The sequence below is a fragment of the Symphalangus syndactylus genome, chromosome 22, assembly GCF_028878055.3.
Source record: "Symphalangus syndactylus isolate Jambi chromosome 22, NHGRI_mSymSyn1-v2.1_pri, whole genome shotgun sequence".
Classification (NCBI taxonomy): domain Eukaryota; kingdom Metazoa; phylum Chordata; class Mammalia; order Primates; family Hylobatidae; genus Symphalangus; species Symphalangus syndactylus.
The window spans coordinates 39,976,626-39,998,545 of NC_072444.2; the positions used below are offsets into that span (position 1 = coordinate 39,976,626).

At 41.7% G+C, this 21,920-nt stretch overlaps 1 protein-coding gene and 1 pseudogene across 1 annotated transcript; both read left to right on the plus strand.

Moving 5' to 3' along the window:
- Nucleotides 1-3,312: 3,312 nt before the first annotated feature.
- On the plus strand, nt 3,313-11,581 carry LOC129472148 (NADH-ubiquinone oxidoreductase chain 5-like; annotated as a pseudogene).
- LOC129471904 (ras-related protein Rab-6A) lies at nt 11,434-12,984 on the plus strand. The gene is made up of 2 exons (XM_063632125.1): nt 11,434-11,964; nt 12,275-12,984. The coding sequence occupies exons 1-2, from the start codon at nt 11,783-11,785 to the stop codon at nt 12,441-12,443; spliced, it is 351 nt and encodes a 116-aa protein (XP_063488195.1). The 5' UTR covers nt 11,434-11,782; the 3' UTR covers nt 12,444-12,984.
- Nucleotides 12,985-21,920: the final 8,936 nt, after the last annotated feature.

Sequence of the window (21,920 nt, forward strand, 5' to 3'; positions counted from 1 at the left end):
TGACCCACCAAACACACGCCTATCATTTAGTCAAACCCAGCCCTTGACTGTTAGCAGGGGCTCTCTCAGCTCTCCTAATAACATCCGGCCTAGCTATATGATTTCACTTTAACTCTATTACTCTTTTAACCCTAGGCCTACTAACCAATACACTGACTATATATCAATGATGACACGACATCATCCGAGAAAGTACATTTCAAGGCCACCATACAACAACTGTTCAAAAAGGCCTCTGATATGAAATAGTCCTATTTATTATCTCAGAAGTATTTTTCTTTGCTGGATTCTTTTGAGCACTCTACCATTCTAGTCTAGCCCCAACTCCAGAATTAGGAGGTCACAGACCTCCAACAGGCATTTCTCCCCTCAACCCCCTGGAAGTACCCTCCTGAACACATTTCAATTACTTGGGCCCATCACAGCCTAATAGAAAATAATCAAAAACAAGTAATTCAAGCACTACTTTTCACAATTATCTTAGGCATTTGCTTCACCCTCCTACAAGTCTCAGAATACTTAGAGGCTCCCTTTGTTATTTCTGATGGAATTTATGGCCCAACATTTTTTATAGCTACAGGCTTTTATGGACTTCACGTCATTATTGGATCAACATTCCTTACTATCTGCCTTCTCCACCAGTTAAAATACCACTTTACATCTAGCCATCATTTTGGCTTTGAAGCCACCGCCTGATATTGACACTTTGTAGATGTACTATGAGTATGCTTGTATATTTCTATCTACTGATGAGGGTCTTACTCTTTTAATATAAACAGTACCATTGACTTCCAATCAGTTAGTTTCGATGGTATCTGAAGAAGAGTAGTTAACCTAACGCTAGCCCTAGTAATCAACACCCTACTAGCCCTGTCACTTACAGCTATTACATTCTGACTCCCATAACTTAATATTTATACAGAAAAATCCAGCCCCTACGAATGCGGATTTGACTCGTTATCCTCCACCCGCCTTCCTTTCTCCATAAAATCATTTCTTTTTTTTTTTTCTTTTTTTTTTTTTTGAGACGGAGTCTCACTCTATCACCCAGGCTGGAGTGCAGTGGCGCAATCTCGGCTCACTGCAAGCTCCGCCTCCCAGGTTCATGCCATTCTCCTGCCTCAGCCTCCCGAGTAGCTGGGACTACAGGCACCCACCACCAGGCCCAGCTAATTTTTTGTATTTTTTAGTAGAGACGGGGTTTCACCGTGGTCTCGATCTCCTGACCTCATGATCCACCTGCCTCAGCCTCCCAAAGTGCTGGGATTACAAGCGTGAGCCACCACGCCCGGCCTAAAATCATTTCTAGTAGCCATCACATTCCTCCTATTTGACTTAGAAATCGCCCTACTACTACCCTTACCATGAGCCCTTCAAACAAGTAACCTGACACTAATAATTAGTACATCCCTTATGCTAGTTATCATTTTAATCCTAGGGTTAACTTATGAATGAACTCAAAAAGGATTACACTGAACTGAATCGGTAACTAGTTTAAGCCAAAATAAATGATTTTGACTCATTAGTTATGATAGAACATGTTTACCAAATGCCCCCTATTTACATAAATATTATATTCACATATACCATATCACTTCTGGGGGTATTGATCTATCAATCCCACCTAATATCAGCAGTTCTTCTACTCCTTTTTCTCCCAGTCCTAGCTGCCAGCATTATTATATATAAATACTACTTTTTTCCTACTATGCCTAGAAGGAATAATATTATCATTATTCATCGTAAATACCGTTATAACTTTAAATATACATTTTACCCTAGCAACCGTAGTACCCATCACCCTACTAGTATTTGCTGCCTGCAAAGCCGCAGTGGGCCTTGCCTTACTAGTTTCAATTTCCAACACATATGGCTTAGACTATGTGCATAACCTAAATTTACTTCAATGCTAAAAAGTATCATTCTAACAATCATACTGCTACCAATAACATGACTCTCTAAAAATCCTATACTCTGAATTAATATAACCACTCACAGCCTAATTATCAGCTTTATTGCCCTATTATTCTTTAATCAATTCAACGACAATCTATTCAACTTCTCATCAACTTTCTCCTCTGATCCCCTAACACCACACCTTCTAATCTTAACAGCCTGGCCATTACCTCTTATAATTATAGCAAGCCAGTATCACCTCTCCAGTGAATCACTCCCATGGAAAAAGCTCTGTATTTCCATATTGATCTCCCTACAGGTTTTTCTAATTACAGCATTTGCAGCCACAGAACTAATCATATTTTATATTCTCTTTGAAACTACACTTATCCCCACCTTAATTATTATTACCCGCTGGGGCAACCAGAACGCCTCAATGCAAGCACATATTTCTTACTTTATACACTAGTAGGATCTCTCCCCCTACTTATTATACTTACTTACACCCAAAATATCCTAGGCTCACTGAGCATAATAACATTTAATACCCAAGAACTATTAATTTCCTGATCCAACAACCTTATATGGTGTGTATAATGGCTTTTATGGTAAAAATACCCCTATACGGACTTCACCTATGACTTCCTAAAGCCCGTGTAGAAACCCCTATTGCCGGCTCAATAGTACTTGCAGCAGGACTCCTAAAACTAGGCGGCTGCGGCCTAATATGACTCAACCCTTATCCTCAGCCCCCTGACAGAATATATAGTCTATCCCTTCCTGATGTTATCCTTATGAGGTATAGTTATGACAAGATCTATCTGTCTATGACAAACTGAGCTAAAGTCACTTATTGCATATTCCTCCGTAAGCCATATGGCACTTGTTATTATGGCCATCCTTATTCCAATCCCCTGAAGCTTTACTGGTGCAATTATCCTCATAATTGCCCACGGACTTACTTCGTCCCTACTTTTCTGCCTAGCAAATTCAAACTACAAGTGAATCCACAGATGAATCATATTACTCTCTCAAGGGCTTCAAACATTATTTCCACTAATAGCCTTTTGATGGCTTATAGCAAATCTTACTAACCCTGCCTTACCCCCCTCCACTAATCTAATAGGAGAGCTCCTCGTAATAGTGGCTTCATTCTCCTGATCAAATATTACCATTATGCTTATAGGACATAATATATTAATCACAGCCCTTTATTTCCTTCACATGCTTGTCACAACACAACGACGAACACTTACTTATTATATAACAGTATTAAGCCCTCCTTTACATGAGAAACTGTATTAATATTTATACACCTTTCACCTATTCTCCTATTATCTCTAAACCCTAAAATTATTATACAGTCTATACCCTACAAATACAGTTTAATGAAAACGTTAGATTGTGGATCTAATAATGGAAGTCTGCTGCTTCTTATTTACCAAGAAAGTGTGCAAAAACTGCTAACTCATGGCCCCATGCCTAACAACATGGCGTTCTCAACTTTTAGAGGATGAGAGCTATCTGTTGGTCTTAGGAACCAAAAATATTGGTGCAACTCCAAATAAAAGAAATAATCACGTATTACCATAATAACCTTAATCTCCTTAACTTTCCAATTATTATTACCTTCATCAACCCTTACAAGAAGAACTCGTACCCATCTTACGTAAAAATAGCTATCACATGCACCTTCACCATTAGCCTCATACCCACAACAATGTTTATATATACAGACCAATAACCCATCATCTCAAACTGATATTGAATAACAATCCAAACCCTTAAACTCTCATTAAGCTTCAAACTAGACTACTTCTCCATAATGTTTATTCCAGTAGCACTATTTGTCACCTGATTATAGAATTCTCAATATGATATATAAAGTCAGATCCTACTATTAATCAGTTTTTCAAATATTTACTTATTTTCCTCACCACAATATTAATTCTAGTTACCGCCAACAACTTTTTCAACTTTTTATTGGATGAGAAGGTGTAGGAATTGTGTCTTTTCTACTAACTGGCTGATGACATGGCTGAGCAGATGCTAATACAGCAGCCCTGCAAGCAATCCTACATAATCGCATGGGCGATATTGGCTTCATTTTAGCTATAGCACGATTCCTCACATCCTCCAATACATGAGAGACTCAACAAATATTTATCCTAAATCCTACCCCCGATCTTCCATTAATTGGCCTTCCCTTAGCAGCAGCAGGAAAAACAGCCCAACTTGGCCTCCACTCCTGACTTCCTTCCGCCATGGAAGGCCCGGCCCCTGTCTCAGCCCTACTCCACTCTAGCACTATAGCTGTGGCAGGGGTTTTCCTACTTATTCATTTCTACCCCTTCATAGAAAATAATGTGTTAATCCAAACCCTTACGCTATGTCTAGGAGCTATTACCACTTCATTTACGGCAATCTGTGCTTTAACACAAAATGATATTGAAAAAATCGTAGCATTCTCCACCTCAAGTCAACTAGGCCTTAGAATAACCACAACTGGCATTAATCAACCACACCCAGCATTCCAACACATCTGCACCCACGCCTTTTTCAAAGCTGTATTATTTATGTGTTCAGGATCCATCATCCACAGCCTCAACGATGAACAAGACATCTGAAAAATAGGAGGACTATTTAAGACTTTACCCCTTACTTTCTCCTCCCTTCTTATTGTCAGCCTAGCACTTACGGGTATGCCCTTCCTCACAGGCTTTTACTCTAAAGACCTCATCATCGAAACCACAAACACGTCATATACCAATGCCTGAGCCCTCTCTATTACTTTCATTGCCACTTCCCTAACAAGTGTCTACAGTATCCAAATTATTTTCTTTGCCGTAATAGGACAACCCCACTTCCCAACCCTAATCAACATTAATGAAAATAATCCTTCCCTAATAAATCCAATTAAACACCTTATAGTTGACAGCATCTTCACTGGGTTTCTCCTCACCAATAGCATTGCCCCTGCTTCATCCCCCCAAACAACAATAGCACCTCATCTAAAACTTGCAGCCCTAGGCGTAACCATCCTAGGGCTTTTACTGGCTATAGAACTGAGTTCTATAACTAATAATCTTAAAATAAAACACCCATTACAAATATTCAACTTTTCTAACATATTAGGATTTTACTCAATCACAATTCACCGTATAACCCCTCACTCAAGCCTATCTACAAGACAAAACCTGACATCACTTCTAATTTGACTAGAAAAGTCCATACCAAAAACAATTTCACAAACCCAAATCACAGCCTCCGTTACTATAACTACTCAAAAAGGCCTAATTGAATCTTATTTCCTCTTCTTTTATTCCATCCTTTTTGACTTTACTCTTAAGTATTTAATCTGTTGCCCTGAGTAATTTCAATTACAACATCAACACCAGCCAACAATGTTCAACCAGCAACCACCACCAATCAACACCCATAATTATAGAAAGCACCTGCACCCACAGAATCCTCACAAACCAACCCTGACCCCTCACCCTCAAAAATTATTCAACTTCCCATACTATTAAAATTAACTACAACCACCAGCCCATCATACTCAGCCATTCATCAACTTAACACCAACTCTATTGCTAAACCCAATAATAAAGTTCCTAAAACCACAATGCTTGATCCTCACTCCTCTGGATATTCTTCAACAGCCATCACCACAGTATAGCCAAAAACAAACATCATCCCCCACAAGTAAATCAAAAAGACTATTAATCCCATAAAAGCCCCACTATAATTTAGTACAATAACACAACCCACAGCACCACTAATAATTAATCCTAAGACCCCATAAATAGGAGGTTTAGAAGAAAAACCTACAAATCCCATAACCAAAAGAACACTTAATAAGAACAAAGCATATGTCATTATTCCCACATGGATTATAACCATGACTAATGATAAGAAAAACCATTGTTATATTTCAACTATAAGAACACTAATGACCATAATACGTAAAACAAATCCACTAATAAAAATCATTAATTATTCACTCATCGACCCCCCCACTCCATCTCATATCTCTATATGATGAAACTTGGGCTGACTTCTTGGCACCTGTTTAATCCTTCAGATCATCACAGGTTTATATCTGACCATACATTACACACCAGATACCCCAATTTCTTTCTCTTCAGTTGCCTATATTAACCGAGATGTGAACTACAGCTGAATTATCCGCTTTTTTCACGCTAACGGTACTTCGACATTCTTCATCTGCCTCTTCCTACATGTCGGCCGAGGCTTATATTATGGCTCATTCACATATTTAGAACCCTGAAATACTGGCATTATTCTCTTGCTTGCAACCACAGCAACAGCATTTACAGGCTATGCAATTCCATGAGGCCAAATAGCATTCTGAGGCGCTACAGTAATCACAGACCTAATGTCAGCTACTCCACATGTCGGGACTGACCTTGTCCAGTGAATCTGAGGTGGAATTGCAGTTGACAAAGCCACTCTTACACGATTCTTCACCTTCCATTTCATCTTACGTTTCATCATTATAGCACTAACAATTCTCCACCTTCTATTCCTTCACGAAACAGGGTCTAATAACCCCTCAGGAATCTCAGCACACTCCGATAAAAGAGACCCTCTTCCTAGGGAGGCGGTGTGGGGGATTGGTCAGAGTGGTGGGAAAAACTACAGGGAAAGGACACAAACCTTCTGAAAGGTCGGAAGGTTCTACAGAGCCCCAGGAGGAGAAGAGTTGAAGGCAGCTGTTCTATAACCCTGAGGTACAGGGCAAGGAGTAGCTACAAGGGAGTGTGGGGGAATTTTTCTTAAACAAGATTGTTCACTTATGTCAACCAGGAACTGACCTTTGATCATCCATGCACCTGACGTTCCCTGAAAGGGGAATAATAAATGTTAATTACCTACAGGTTGTATTGGCTCCAGGTTTTCACCATTGTGCCTGCACTGAATAAAAGCAAGCAGCTCCAGCTTTTCACGGCTGCTCTCTGGCCACTGGAGCCATGCAGTCACTTAGCTGCTCTTACACTGCATACCTGTGTCTGAGTACTCATTTCATCCATCAGCCAGGGTCTGTAGGACAGATCCGGCAAGGTGGCAGGCACTGTCTGTACAGAGAGAGAGGGTGGCGTGTGCCTGTGGTAGTCTGTATTGAGCGGGCTTAAGGGGCTGTGACCTTGATCCTTGTTCTCTCTTTGGATCAGGATCTTGGTTTTCCTGGAGACCCTGACACCCCTGGAGAAGGTGACTCGGGTGTCTTAGGGAGGGGGAAGGGGAAAAGAGGGTGGGGCTTCTATGAGGAGCCTCCACGTGGCTAACGGGCTTGGGTACTGGGAAGCTGGAGAAATGGCAGGACAGGCAGGGGGATGTGAGGATTGGCAGTTTTAGGGGTGATGCCAGCCAGGTTGGGGCCTCCTCTGGCCTTGCTTCACCTCTGCCGAGCCAGGACAGTGCTAAGGGTGCCTGTGGCAAGGATGGCGAACCAGGACAATCTGTGAATGACCAGTGACCCCACCACCCCCACTGAGCCCCAGCCTTCAGCCCCTTAGCCCTCTTCTATACCCCACTCCTGAGAGGTCCCTTGGCTGGAGGCCAAACACGCACCCATCCCAATTCTTCTCTTCCTAGGCATTCCCTGGTCCCGCTGGGGAGAATAGACCCCCTGGGCAACTAGTCAAGTGAGTGAGTGAGGTGGGCTCTGGGACCTTGGGAGGCAGTCCCTGGGCCATGTGGTAGAGATTGGGCAATGGCTGGTGGGGCGGGCAGGGAGATGCCTGGTATCTGTGCTGTCCCTGATGTGTGCATGGCGGGGGGTGCATGAGCACATGGGGTTATGAGTCTGTGACGTCCTGGGTATGTTGTTCCTGAGGTTTGGTGAATGTGTTCTCAACAGCGGTGGTCATGTTTACTGACCAATCAATGGACATTGGAGGAGGGACGGGCCAGCTTTTCTGCTGGGCCAGAGGTTAACCTGGGCCACCAGGTGGGGTGTGGGTGACTGGCTCTTCCCCAAATGCACAGACGCCTCTGCATTTTCACAACAGGACCTCTGCATCTGTGTGTGTGTGCCATGTGTGTGCAGTGTGTGCAATGTGTCTATAGTATGTACATGTGTGCAGTGTGTGTGTGTGTGTGTGTGTAGCACAGGAAGGGGAAGAGTGGCGCCTGGCTGCCCAGGCCTCGTGTTCTCTCCCTTCCCGACCCATTTTCAGGGTCCCGCTGGCATGCCTGGTCCCCAGGGCCGATGAGGAGTAAAGCCCAGATGAAAGAGAGGCTGCCCCTGGGTGCTGGAGCCTCCCCTCTGCCTTCCTGTCCCTCAGGTGCCTCTGTCTCCAGATGTCTATCCACGCCCATCCACGTATCCCATGTTGACTCCTTCTGGGGACAGGGGTTTCCTACATTTATTGCTGCCCTGGGGCTCCCAGGCTTCGGGCCCTCCTCCCTGCCTCACCCCTTGCACCTTGAACCCCTGCTCCAAATCACATCCCCTCCACTGCCTTTCAGGACACACTCCTTGTGTGTGTTTCAGGGCCTCCGGGTGCTGTGGGTGCCTTGGGTCCCACAGGCCCAGCTGGTGCTGATGGTCTGGGGTGCTCCTCCCCATCCCTGGGGTCCCCTCAAACCTGCAGGGTCAGCGAGGCTGACCTGGAGCCACAGGCCAGGCTGGGCCTTCCAGTCCTGTGGTGAGTGACTGGGATGGGGCTGGTGAGGGGTGAGGGTGGACGCCCTGGGGCAGCCAGCTAAGGCCCTGCAGGAAGTGGGAGGTGATGGGAGAACCGAGTTTTCGCCTCTCTCTGGAGAGAGGGACTTCCTGTCTCCCCAAAGGGACCCCCAGGGCTTCCTGGCTTCGGGAGCGATGCTGGAGCCGAGGAAGAGAAGGTGAGCGACAGACACATGGCCAGGTGTGTCTCCCATCACCCTCAGCCCTGAAGCCTGTGGGACTCTGAGGGGCTGCTCTGCTCCAGGCCCCCAGCCGCCAGGCCCCGAGGTCCCTGCTCAGTGAGGGCCACCCACAGACCCTGTGCCCAGGGCATTCTCTGTGTCTTGGCCTTTCTCCCCCATCCACGTGACTCCTCCTGTGTTCCCCGACCACCTGCTCCCTTCTCTAGGGGCCACTCAGGTCTCACTGGACTGATTTGGCCCCCTGGGGGCGCAGGGAGAGAATGGGGATCAGGGTCTTCCTGGCCCTCAAGGCTCCCCTGGACAGAACGGGAGAGGTGAGTGGAGGGCCTGGTCCTGGAGGGTGGGGAGTGGGAGGATGGGGTTAAAACTCAGCTGTGGGTGAGAGAGCTACTTTTTAAAATTGTATATAGAGATGGGGTCTCACTACGTTGCCCAGGATGGTCTCCAACTCCAGGGTTCAAGCAATTCTCCCTCCTTGGCTTCCCAAAGTGCTGGGATTACAGCATGAGCCACTGTGCTGGGATGACTTCTATTTTCTAAAAGCAACTCTACTGGGAGATTTTTGCTGAGGAAAGTATGTGGTTATCAGACTCAGTGCCCGTAGTGGATGACTTCATTTATTTTTTTTCTTTGTAGAGAAGGGATCTCGCTTTGTCACCCAGGCTGGAGTGCAGTAGCATGACCACGGCTCACTGTAGCCTCGACTTCCCAGGCTCAAGTGATCCCCCCAACTCAGCTCCCCCAAGTAGCTGAGAATACAGGCATGGGCTACCACAACTGTCTAACTTTTTTTTTTTTTGAGACAGGGTTTTGCTCTGTCGCACAGGCTGGAGTGCAGAGGCATGATCTTGGCTCACTGCAACCTCTGCCTCCCAGATTCAAGCATCTCCCGCCTCAGCCTGGGGAGTAGCTAGGGACTACAGGTGTGTGTGGGTGAGTCTGGGTGTGTGTGGGTGAGTATGGGTGTGTGTGGGTGAGTGCAGGTGTGTCTGGGTGTAGGTGGGTGAGTATGGGTGTGTGCGGGTGTGTGTGTAGGTGGGTGAGTATGGGTGTGTGTCTGTGTGTAGGTGGGTATGGGTGTGTGCGGGGGTGTGTGTGTGTGTAGGTGGGTGAGTATGGGTGTGCGGGTGTGTGTGTATATGTGTTTACATTGTGGTATGTGTCTGTTGGGTGCCGCCATTAGGGATTTGGAAGAGTGAGGACCAGAAACTTGTAAACATTTCTACATGCCTGCTCCATAAGAACTGTACCAAGCATGGGCAAAAGTAACTAAACCAAGTAAACAAATTAGACGTTAATTAAACTTAATGCTGGGCAGGAAAGAAGTATTCAAGGCGGCCAGGTAAAATGAAGAAATATAACCAAATAAATGAAATTTTTAAATTAGTAGAATGAGACAGAAATACTTTTTAAAGTTTTTAATTTCTGGTGAATATCAGTATATAAAACTAAGAATTATATGGCTGTCAATTGACTAAAAACAGTACTTAAGATTTCAGCTAGTGAAATAGCCATATATGATCTTCTAATTCCATTTTTCTGTCTCAAGAATGACTTGTTTAAATAATTTTTTTGAATTGTTACATTCTCATCTTGAAAGAGCTTCACAAAACTTACATGAGAATCTGGATTGTCATAAGAGGTCTGATTTTTTAATGGTATGTTCGTATTTGTTATGTATATCGACGTCAAACATTCATTTCCTGAGCTGTTCTCCAGAACACAATTTGACTTGTAATGAACACTCAATAAATGGTTGGTTGGATAATCACATCAACACCTTAGTTTCATCAATTTTCATTTCATATAAAAGTGACTGATCTTCTATACTCATCAATGAAACAGAGAGAGATGAGGGAGGGAGAGCAGTGGAGACCGAGGGGATGACAAGCAGACCTCATTCCGCAGTGGATATCCTACACTCTAAACTTCTGAATGCTTGGAAACACTTGCCATGCTCAAAAAATATTGCTATTTCCTAGGCAGAAAATGGGAGTTAAAGAAAGTCCATATTTCTATATTACAATATCTTACACTATAATACATGGACGACATACATTTCTAAGCTATTCCGTTCATAGAAAATGTAGATACATTTAGGTGAGCAAGATGCAGGAGAAGGGTTGATAGTCAGGCTGAATGTGATTGTGAGATTCAGTCTAATATCTTATGCAATTCTTGTGTAATTGCATCAGTTGACGTATCTGTTCAAATGCAAGGTGGGAGAGTTTTGCAGGAGCTACTGAAACTTCCTGCATGATGTTAGGAGAGAGGTTGGTCCATGTGATGAGGCCAGATGTGTTTGCTGAATTGTGGCTTAGGAAAGTTAGGTTTCTGACCTCTCACAGAGACTGGGAGATAGGGACGCTAAATTTTATAACATTTCTATTTAATATATATTTAATAATACATAATAAAATCTTTAAAATGTCAATTTTGTCTTTTTTCTAGTTTGCAATATTTTGTTTTCACCGCCCTATTGTTTTTAGTACATATGTTTTGTGTATTTAAAAAAACGTGTTGAGGCGCCCTGGCTCGCCCCGCGCCGCGCCAGAGGCTCGCGCACTCAGCAGGTTGGGCGGGGGCGGCGGCTGTGGAAGCCGAGGCGCCGCGTGAGAGGTCCCAGATACGTCTGCGGTTCGGGCTCCGCCACCTTGCGCCTCTCTCCCGCAGGTCTCGGAGCCAGGTGCGGAAGGAGGGAACGGCCCTAGCCTTGGGAAGCCAGAGCACACCCCTGGCTCCTGCCGACACCGCCCTCCTCTTCCCAGCCGCCGGCCTCGCTCGGTGCTAGGCTAATCTGCCGGGAGGCGGCGGCGGCTGCCAGTCTGTGGAGAGTCCTGCTGCCCTCCAGCCGGGCTCCTCCACCGGGCCTTGCAGGGGCCGAGAGAGCTCGGCGCCCGCCCTTCCGCTCGCCTTTTTCGTCAGCCGGCTGGAGCAGCATCGGTCCGGGAGGTCTCTGGGCTGAGGCGGCGGCAGCTCCTCTAGTTCCACCATGTCCGCGGGCTTAGACTGCGGGAATCCGCCGAGGAAATTCAAGCTGGTGTTCCTGGGGGAGCAAAGCGTTGCAAAGACATCTTTGATCACCAGATTCATGTATGACAGTTTTGACGACACCTATCAGGCAACAATTGGCATTGACTTTTTATCGAAAACTATGTACTTGGAGGATGGAACAATCAGGCTTCGGCTGTGGGATACTGCGGGTCAGGAACGTCTCCGTAGCCTCATTCCCAGTTACATCGTGATTCTGCTGCAGCTGTAGTAGTTTAGGATACCACAAATATTAACTCCTTCCAGCAAACTACAAAGTGGATTGATGATGTCAGAACAGAAAGAGGAAGTGATGTTATCACCACGCTAGTAGGAAATAAAACAGAGCTTGCTGACAAGAGGCAAGTGTCAATTGAGGAGGGAGAGAGGAAAGCCAAAGAGCTGAATGTTATGTTTATTGAAACGAGTGCAAAACTGGATACAATGTAAAGCGGCTCTTTCGACGTGTAGCAGCAGCTTTGCCGGGAATGGAAAGCACACAGGACAGAAGCAGAGAAGACATGAGGGATGTAAAACTGGAAATGCCTCAGGAGCAACCAGTCAGCGAAGGAGGCTGTTCCTGCTACTCTCCCATGTCACCTTCAGCACTGACTGCAGTGTGAATATTGGCTTGAACCTTTTCCTTCAGTAATAACGTTTTGCAATTCATCATTGCTGCCTGTCTAGTAGAGATGATCTATTAGCTTCACACGCACAAAAAAGTCAGCGTCTTCATTATTTATATTTTACAAAAAGGCAAACTATTTCAGCATATTCCAGTGCTAACTTTAAAAATTAGATATATTTTCTTAACAATTTTTTCTTTTTTAATGTTATGATAATGTACTTCAAAATGATGGAAATCTCAGCAGTATGAGTATGGCTTGGTTAACAAGCAGTGTGTTCAGAGCCTGCTTTATCTCTCCTTGCTTTTCTCACCTCTCCCTTACCCCATTCCCTATTTCCCTGTTCTTACCTTGCCTCCCCCCACTTCCTCAAAACAAACAAGAGATGGCAAAGCAGCAGTCCGACCAAGCCCACTGGAATTATCCTTTAATTTTACAGATACCACTGGCTGTAGGCTATGGGCCAAGATGTCCAAAATTATTCTTGAGCACTGATATAAATTACTTAGATCTTCTTTGAGGTCAGAATTCAGCGATCATGGCAGGCAGTGCTTGAATGAGAAAAGGCTCTTGGTGCATCTTCAAAATGAGTCCTAAAGAACATACTGAGTACTTATAAGTAGCAGAACATAAAATGTATTTCTGACTAAAACAAATGATCCTTTCACATGTGCTTTATTAGACTCTGGGAGAGAAAAGTAACCAAGTGCTTCAGAACAGGTTTTTAGTATTTAATTCTTCATGGTAAGATAATGAAGTTCTAATGAACTATTTCTCCCAAGGTTTTAAAGTTGTCAAGAGTTATTCTGTTTGTTTAAAAAATAAGAAACCTCTTTAAGCAATAGATTTTGCTTGGGTTTTCTTTTTTAAAAAAATAATACTATGCAGGCAAGACACGGTAAAAGTTTAATTCCTTCCAGAAGAACCAGTGGAAGAATTTAAATTTGGCACGATGATCAAAACTACTGAATGAGCAGAAATAACGGTATCTAAAGCTTACCAACAAAAGAACCCTCAGCAGAATAGCAAAAACTTTGCTCAGGACGTTTGAGGTCAAATTGAAGACGGAAACCGGAAACCGTTTTCTTGTAATCCCCTAGAGGCAGATCAGGTAAAGCATACATACTAGAGGGAAGGGAGAGAATGGAAATAAAACTCAATATTATGCAGATTTATGCCTTATTTTTTTAGCATTTTTTAAGGTTGGGTCTTTCAGGCTGGTTTTGGTTTGTATTAGATCTGTATAGTTTAGCTAGTGATTTAGTTTTATATTTAAGCTACGATTAATCTTTTTTCTTTGGTGATATTTCTTTGCTTTTTTTTTTTTTAACAACTTTCAATTTTTAGATGTTTCGTTGAATCTATTTAGAGCTTCACCATGGCAATATGTATTTCCCTTAAAACACTGCAAACAAATATACTGGGAGTGTGCCCTTTTAATCTTTACTAGTTATTGTGAGGTTGTCGTGTAAGCTAATAAACACATTTGTAAATACATTGTTTGCAGGAAGAAAACTTCTGAGTTACAGGTCAGGAAAAGCCTGCTGAATTTATGTTGTAAACATTACTTAACACAGTATAAAGATGAAAAGACAACAAAAATATCTTCATACTTCCTCATCCCCTCATTGCAACAAAACGTTAAACTGGGAGAACCTTAGTCCCCTCTCTTTCCTCTTCCTCCTCCACTTCCCACTTATTGTCACCTTGTAATATTCAGAGAGCACTTGGATTATGGATCTGAATAGAGAAATGCTTACAGATAATCATTAGCCCACACACCAGTAACTTAAAGATGGGATGGAGTTGTAAAGTGCTTTTATAATACAATATAATTGCTAAAGGCAAGGGTTGACTCTTTGTTTTATTTTGACATGGCATGTCCTGAAATAAATATTGATTCACTATGGCAGATGGGTCATATTCTTTATTTGGAAGAAGTCGTGACTTCTGACATGGGGGTGATTGTCTTCCTACACTGTTGCATTTGATTCTTTTTATGTATTTTTAAGAAAGTAACCAGTTATACTGCTTTTAGTATTGATTGGTCCTTTTATTTGGCTTGGAGTTCTTCAAAGCAGTGAAGTGTGTTCGTAGTCCAGATTTTTTTTTTAGTAAACACAATTTCGCTGCCAAAAATATATAACTAAAACACAAAAGAAAACAAAAATAAAAAATATGTTGAAAATATTAGACCATCTCCCTTTTTACCGCCTTCCCTTTTTACCTTTTACTGCCATTGACATCCACACATCCACACACACAACGCACACAAACATACCGACCAAATTAATTTAGAGGCCAGTTCGAATTATATTTATAATCCTCCCCCCCCACACACACACCTTTTTTTTATACGGAGTTTTGCTCTTGTTGCCCAGGCTGCAGTGCAGTGGCACAATCTTGGCTCACCACAACCTCCGCCTCCCAGGTTCAAGCGAGTCTCCTGCCTCAGCTTCCCTAGTAGCTGGGATTACAGGCGCCCACCACCAGGCCCGACTAATTTTTGTATTTTTAGTAGAGGCGGAGTTTAAACATGTTGATCGGGCTGGTCTTGAACTCCTGACCTCAGGTGATCTGCCCACCTCGGCCACCCAAAGTGCTGGGATTACAGGTGTGAGCCACCGTGTCCGGCCTTTTAATCCTTTTAAGAAGAAAGAACATCCTTAATTTTTTGAAGAGACTATTCTGTGTCTGTTTTGTAATTTTTTGGCCACCGAAAAAGATAAGTCCAATCATAGATACAGTGAATGTAACAGGTGATAGTTTCAAGTGTTGACTTTTGGTCAGGTGTGGTGGCTCACACCTGTAATCCCAGCACTTTGGGAGGCTGAGGTGGGTGGATCACCTGAGGTGGGGAGTTCAAAACCAGCCTGGCCGACATGGTGAAACCTACAAAAATTAGCTGGGCGTGGTGGCGCATTTCTGTATCCCAGCTACTCGGGAGGCTGAGGGAGAAGAATCGCTTGAACCTAGGAGGCCCAGGTTGCAGTGAGCCAAGATCACACCACTGCACTCCAGCCTGGGTGACAGAGTGAGACTCTGTCTCAAACAAATAAATAAATACAATGTTGAATTTTTACAAGTCGTTGTTCCCATTCCAATTTTTGAATGCAACCGCAGCCTCTTACAAAACAGCCTTGTTAAACTAACTTGCTGATATTAAATTCTTAAGTAAAAGGGGAATTCCACAGGAATTTATATTGCTCTTTTATAATTCTCTTGAACCCGGGAGGAGGAGGTTGCAGTGAGCCAAGATTTGGCCATTGCACTCCAGCCTGGGTGACAGAGTGAGACTCTGTCTCAAACAAAAATAAAAATAAAAAAGAGGAAAAATCAGGCACAAGTATGCAGAGAAAGGTGAAGTGAGGAAAGGGTCTAACCCATAACTCTGAATTCCAAAGTTGAGCTAATACTCCAAAACACAGGAAATGCTATTTGCTTGTGAGATTATGTGTGCTTTTCATAAAAAGTAGAAAGTATTTGCACAGGTTTTTGCAGTCCTGAGGGGCAGAGATGAATCTGTCATTTGCAGATATGAAGACAGCTCAAGGTAGTGATCCTGGACATTCAGGAGGGGAAATTAGACAGATCCAGGGCTGGATGCTCACTGAATTAGCCAGTCCCTGGGTCACTCAGGGGAAACCTATGCTGATTTCTGGCGCTCTTTCTTTGTATAGTTCATTACTTTAAATTTGAGATGCTCACTTAGCCCTCCTAAAATAATATTTCTCTCTCTTCAACTCAGGGATTTCTCCAAGCTCTGTCTGGGTTCTGCTGTCAGTGGTGTTGTCCAGTAAGTATCCCCAGGCAGAAATAAGGGGCTATTGTAGGGCTTACACTGTTTGTTTCTCTTCTCAACTGGAGAAAAACAGTCAGTTGCTGATTGTCTAATGTTTGAAAATGATTGTTTTATATAGTTTGTCTAGTTTTCTAGTTGTTTATAGTGGAATCAGTCATTAGCCCCTGATTAGAGACAGAATCTCTCATCTACTGAACTTTTTACTTTAATTTAAAACTTTTAAAAATGTTATATTTTAATTTTGTTACAGAATATAGTAATACATTATCCTAGTGTAAAATTTAAAAGGTAAGTAATACATAGTAAAAAAAAAAATTCCTCCCACTTTCACTCCCGGAAGTAACTGATGTTACAAAATCTTTCTGTCTTTTAGAGTTATTATAGGTATCTGCAAAATAAAACACAGGAAACTAGCCATAATAAAATAATGGAGTCTAAAGGAATTCAATCACATAAAATGTTAGCTCAAATTTATTGTGAGATTAATAAAAATTACACTTTTGTTAAACTATTACTCTCACAAAAAGCACAAAATGATTGTGAAACTTACAGCACACATTACTGACTAGTGAATTGAGTAACCGCCATTGATTGTGAGGCAGTGACTTCTATGTCGCTTCCCCATCTCATTACTTACAAGTCATGTATAAGAGTCTCCTTTGTTCTATAACTTCTCTGACAGTTGTGATTGAAATTTTCAATTTATGTCCAGCTGGCTAATGTAAGACATCATCCTGTTCTATGTTTAATAGCATTTCCCTGATTACCAATATTAAGCATTATATATTGCCTATTCATGTTTTCATATTTTGTGTAATGTCTATATCCTTTGTTCATTATTTAATTGTGTTATTTGTATTATTCTTTATATATTATTCTTTAACACGTTGCTGTTTATATGTTGGTCATATTTTACATTTTCTTCTAGTTTATGGGAAGTCTTTTTCTTTTCCTAAGACAATCTATTGATAAATATAAGCTGTGAATATTAAAGTTATAATTAAAGTTATCAAATGTTTGAGATAAATTTATTCATTAACTCTTTATGAGTTGTTGGTTTTTTTCAGGTTAAATGAAATAACTTCTTTTTTTGTTTTTTCATGTGAAGAACATGGTGGAGAAATTAAAATTTCAGATGCAGAAAAAGAAGCAAGAAAATTGCTGGAATGACAGGCATGAGTAGATACCAGGTGTGATGGTTAATACTGAGTGTCACCTTGATTGGATTGAAGGACGCAAAATATTGTTCCTGGGTGTGTCTGTGAGGGTGTCACCAAAGGAGATTAACAGTTGAGTCAGTGAACTGGGAGATGCAGACCCACCCTCAGTCTGGGTGGTCGCCCTCTGATCAGCTACCAGCACAGCTAGGATAAAAGCAGGCAGAGGAACATGGAGCTAGGATAGAGCAGACAGAGGAACATGGAGCTAGGATAAAAGCAGGCAGAGGAACATGGAAGGGCTCGACTGACTCCACCTTTCTCCCATGCTGGTGCCTTCCTGCCCTCAAACATCAAACTCCAAGTTCTTTCAGCTTTTGGACTCTTGGACCTATACCAGGGGTTTGCCAGGGGCTCTCAGGCCTTTGGCCACAGACTGAAGGCTGCACGGTTGGCTTCCCTACTTTTGGGATTTGGGGACTGAGATTGGCCTTCTTGCTCCTCAGCTTGCAGACAGCCTATCGTGCAACTTCACCTTGTGATTGTGCGAGTCAATACTCTTTAATAACTCATTTTATATATACATTTATCCGATTAGTCCTGTCCCCCTAGAGAATCCTAATACAACAAGACACAGCACCTAGTCACAGTAAGAGGGGTGGACATTATTTGGAAGCAAGGACAGTTCACCCATATGAAAAGGAGAGATCACAGAATGTAGGTATAGATGTATAAAGATGAGCAGATGTAGAGACTGGAGATTTTGAAATTCTTGTCAAATGACCACTTTTTTATAAGTGAAATAGAAAATAAAGTCATCAGCAAAGAGCGAAGATGGGAAGGAGAGAAAATAAACGTGAACTGTGACTCTGGGAAAGGATGAGAGTGAATGGAGCAGGGAATATTTTTTCTGGGAAACATAAAGACATGACTTTGTGATCATGAATTTCAGTTGAAACAAATCAACCTGATTCCCTCTTATTCTATTTTAAATTTCAGTTTTATTTATTTAAAAATCTGAACATAATATCCATAATTATTATTATACAGAAGAGTTTCACTGCCCTAAAATTCCTCTGTGCTCCATCTGCTCGTCCCTCTGTCCCCCATAACTCCTGGCAACCACTGATTTTTTTTAACTGTCTCCATAGTTTTGCCTTTCCCAGAATGTCATGTAGCTGGAATCATGCAGTATGTAGCAGTTCCTGATTGGCTTCACTCAGAAACATGTATTTGAGATTGCTTTATGTCTTTTTATGGCTTGATAGGTCATTTCTTTTTAATGCTGAATAACATTTCATTATTTGATGTATTACAGTTTATCCGTTTACCTAATGAAGGACGTCTTGGTTGCTTCCAAGTTTGGCAAGTATGAATTAAGCTGCTATAAACAGTATTGTGCAGGTTTTTTTGTGGACAAGTTTTCAGTTTCTTTGGGTAAATACTAAGGAGCATTATTGCTAGATTATATGATAAGAGTTTGCTTAGTTTTGTAAAAAGCTGACCAACTGTCTTCGTAAGTGGTGTAACATTTGCATTCCTACCAGCATCACCAGCATTTGGTGCTGTCTGCCTTTCGTATTCATCAGGCTTAACCTTCATAATTTTGCTGCACTTACTTTTAAAATGAAAGTCTTCAATTCATCCCCTGCCTTGTTTCTTAAACAATCTTGAATGAGTTCTTTAAAGTCTAAAAATTTCCAGAAAATAAAACTGTTAACTATTTATTGAGTTGAAGGTTGCAGAGCAAAGGAGTGACACTAAATTGATGACGATATAAAACCTCAGCTGAAAAATTCTAATAGCTAAAGAAGAGGTATGATATTTTCATATATAGTTCCTTCTCATTTACATGTGTAAACTTAAGAGAGTTAGGAGTATGGTATTCTTAGGAAAATCAGAGCACTTCAAAATATTGTTGTTCATAATGTTTAGAAATTTAGACCCAACATTTTCATGATATAGACTAGAGCAGACTTAGCTAAACAGAACCATTTATTAGTCTGTTTTACATATTGTTTTAGACATATTTATTATATTATAAACTACAAAAGGAGAATAAAATAGTGTAAAACTACTTTGAGAAGGTATCTAATAAAAATAAGATAATTATGGGATTTCTATTATCCACACTCAATTAAGACTAATATTTTTAATTAAAAAAAAGTTTTTTAAAGAAGAATTCCTGAATGGTAATTCATAGTACATTACATTGGTTTTTCTGTTAAAAATACTCGAAGAATAAAAATAATTTCTTCCTGCCTCTATATTACAGTCAGCATAATTGAAATAATATACTTGAATTGTTAGTAAAGTAACATTTATGTTTTGGGATCAATGAAGCTAAGCTAGCACTAAGAATTTTATTACTATTCCTCCACTACATTTCAGAGAGTTATTTCTTCATCCTTAAACATACCACAATAATGAGTCTGCTAGGTCCATTTAGATGATCAACCCAACCCTAAAAGAAAGATTTCTATTGGTTACACATTTCAGAAGACTGTTGTATCTTTGGAACATCCGCAGTCTCATCTTAATAAATTTCAAACAAGAGCACTGAGACTGCAGCCAATAGAACTATCTAATTCAGTATTATTAAGATCCCAAAGATCAATGGCAAAGCATTGGCTATTTTCTGCACTTTGTGCAAGAATTAAAATTTGGCCAGGATTGTTGTTCATAGCAGCAGTCATGAATGGTTTTGTGGTGTTTTATGACATCTGAAGGGCTACATTGAACCTTGTTCTTATATCATGATCTGCTAAGCAATTCACCAACCATACTTCTCCACCTCAGTCCTGACTTTAGCCTCCTTAGGAGAACATTGGAGACATGATTGGTAGTAATGGCCCATTTCTTGAAATTTTTGACCAGCTATAGAGTCCATGCCAGACACACATATATGTGTGTGTGTGTATATATATAGTGTGTGTGTGTGTGTGTGTGTGTTGACTTGCTTAAAGACGTTACAGGGAAGATTATGTTTAAGAACAGTTAGAGGGAAATGTCTTTTTGAGTTTGTTTCCTAAACCCTAAGCCATTCAGCTGACCTTATTATGTCTCTTTACCTTACAGTGTAAAAGTCAAAATGTGTGTGTATAATGGGAAAGGAGAGATGCAGGAGGAGAAGATGAAGGGATTAATATCCATGAGCCTTTTAGTAAGGACCTGCCTTTTACTAGAGACTGAGCACTCCTCATACACTCTCTCATTAAACCAACTCTCCAAAATAGTATCCCTCCTGTTTTATGGAAGGGACAACTCAAAAATTTTGCATCGTCAGTAAGTGATGGAGCTGGAATTTATCTGCTGCAAAGCTTCACAGACTTGCTTTAAAAAAGATGGTATCATTCTATCTCACACCAGTTAGAATGGCGATCATGAAAGAGTCAGGAAACAACAGGTGCTGGAGAGGATGTGGAGAAATAGGAACACTTTTACACTGTTGGTGGGAGTGTAAACTAGTTCAGTCATTGTAGAAGACAGTGTGGCGATTCCTCAAGGATCTAGAACTAGAAATACCATTTGGTCCAGTGATCCCGTTACTGGGTTATAAATCATACTACTATAAAGACACATGCACACATATGTTTATTGCGGCACTATTCATAATAGCAATGACTTGGAACCAACTCAAATCTCTATCGATGATAGACTGGATTAAGAAAATGTGGCACATATACACCATGGAGAACTATGCAGCCATAAAAAAGGATGAGTTCATATCCTTTGTAGCGACATGGATGAAACTGGAAACCATCATTCTGAGCAAACTACCGCAAGGACAGAAAACCAAACACCACATGTTCTCACTTATAGGTGGGAATTGAACAATGAGAACACTTAGACACAAGGCGGGGAACATCACACACGGGGGCCTGTCCTAGCATGGAGGCCAGGGGAGGGATAGCATTAGGAGAAGTACCTAATGTAAATGACACGTTAATGGGTGCAGCAAACCAACATGGCACATGTACACATATGTAACAAACCTGCACGTTGTGCACATGTACCCTACAACTTAAACTGTAATAAAAAAAGAAGATAGTATAATTCAAAGTACTTTGAAAAGGACATAGCACTACACTGAGGTTAGAAAAAATAGTTTCCCAAACTGAGATCCTTCTGTGCACTTTGTAACCCTTGTTTACCCTGGCAGTTGCAATACTACCAATTTGACCATTAAGAACATTTGGTATGTTTAAACTATAGTGGGAAAGCCAAGATATGAAACCATCACCCATGGGAATTTTGAGGCTAGAGTAATTAGAAGCTAATTTAAGATCTCCATTCAACTCTAGGACAGTCAGGGTAACTGCCAGAGAAGCTGCATGCTGGGTAAATCCTGATCCCAAAGTGGAATTTTGCCCTAGTATAATGGGTTCATATTTGATTGGCTGCATTTAGCTATAAATCGTGAGGAGGAGAAAGAGGAGGAGGAGAAGGGGAAGGGGAAGAGGAAGAAGAGGAAGAGGGAGAAAGAAAAAGAAGGAGAAGGAGGAGGGGGAGAAA

Bases quoted from the DNA above. Each gene is read 5' to 3' on its own strand.
- LOC129471904 (XM_063632125.1), top strand. From the start codon at position 11,783: ATGTCCGCGGGCTTAGACTGCGGGAATCCGCCGAGGAAATTCAAGCTG. The intron at 11,965-12,274 runs AATCAGGCTTCG...CAATGTAAAGCG, and splicing joins ATGTACTTGGAGGATGGAAC to GCTCTTTCGACGTGTAGCAG.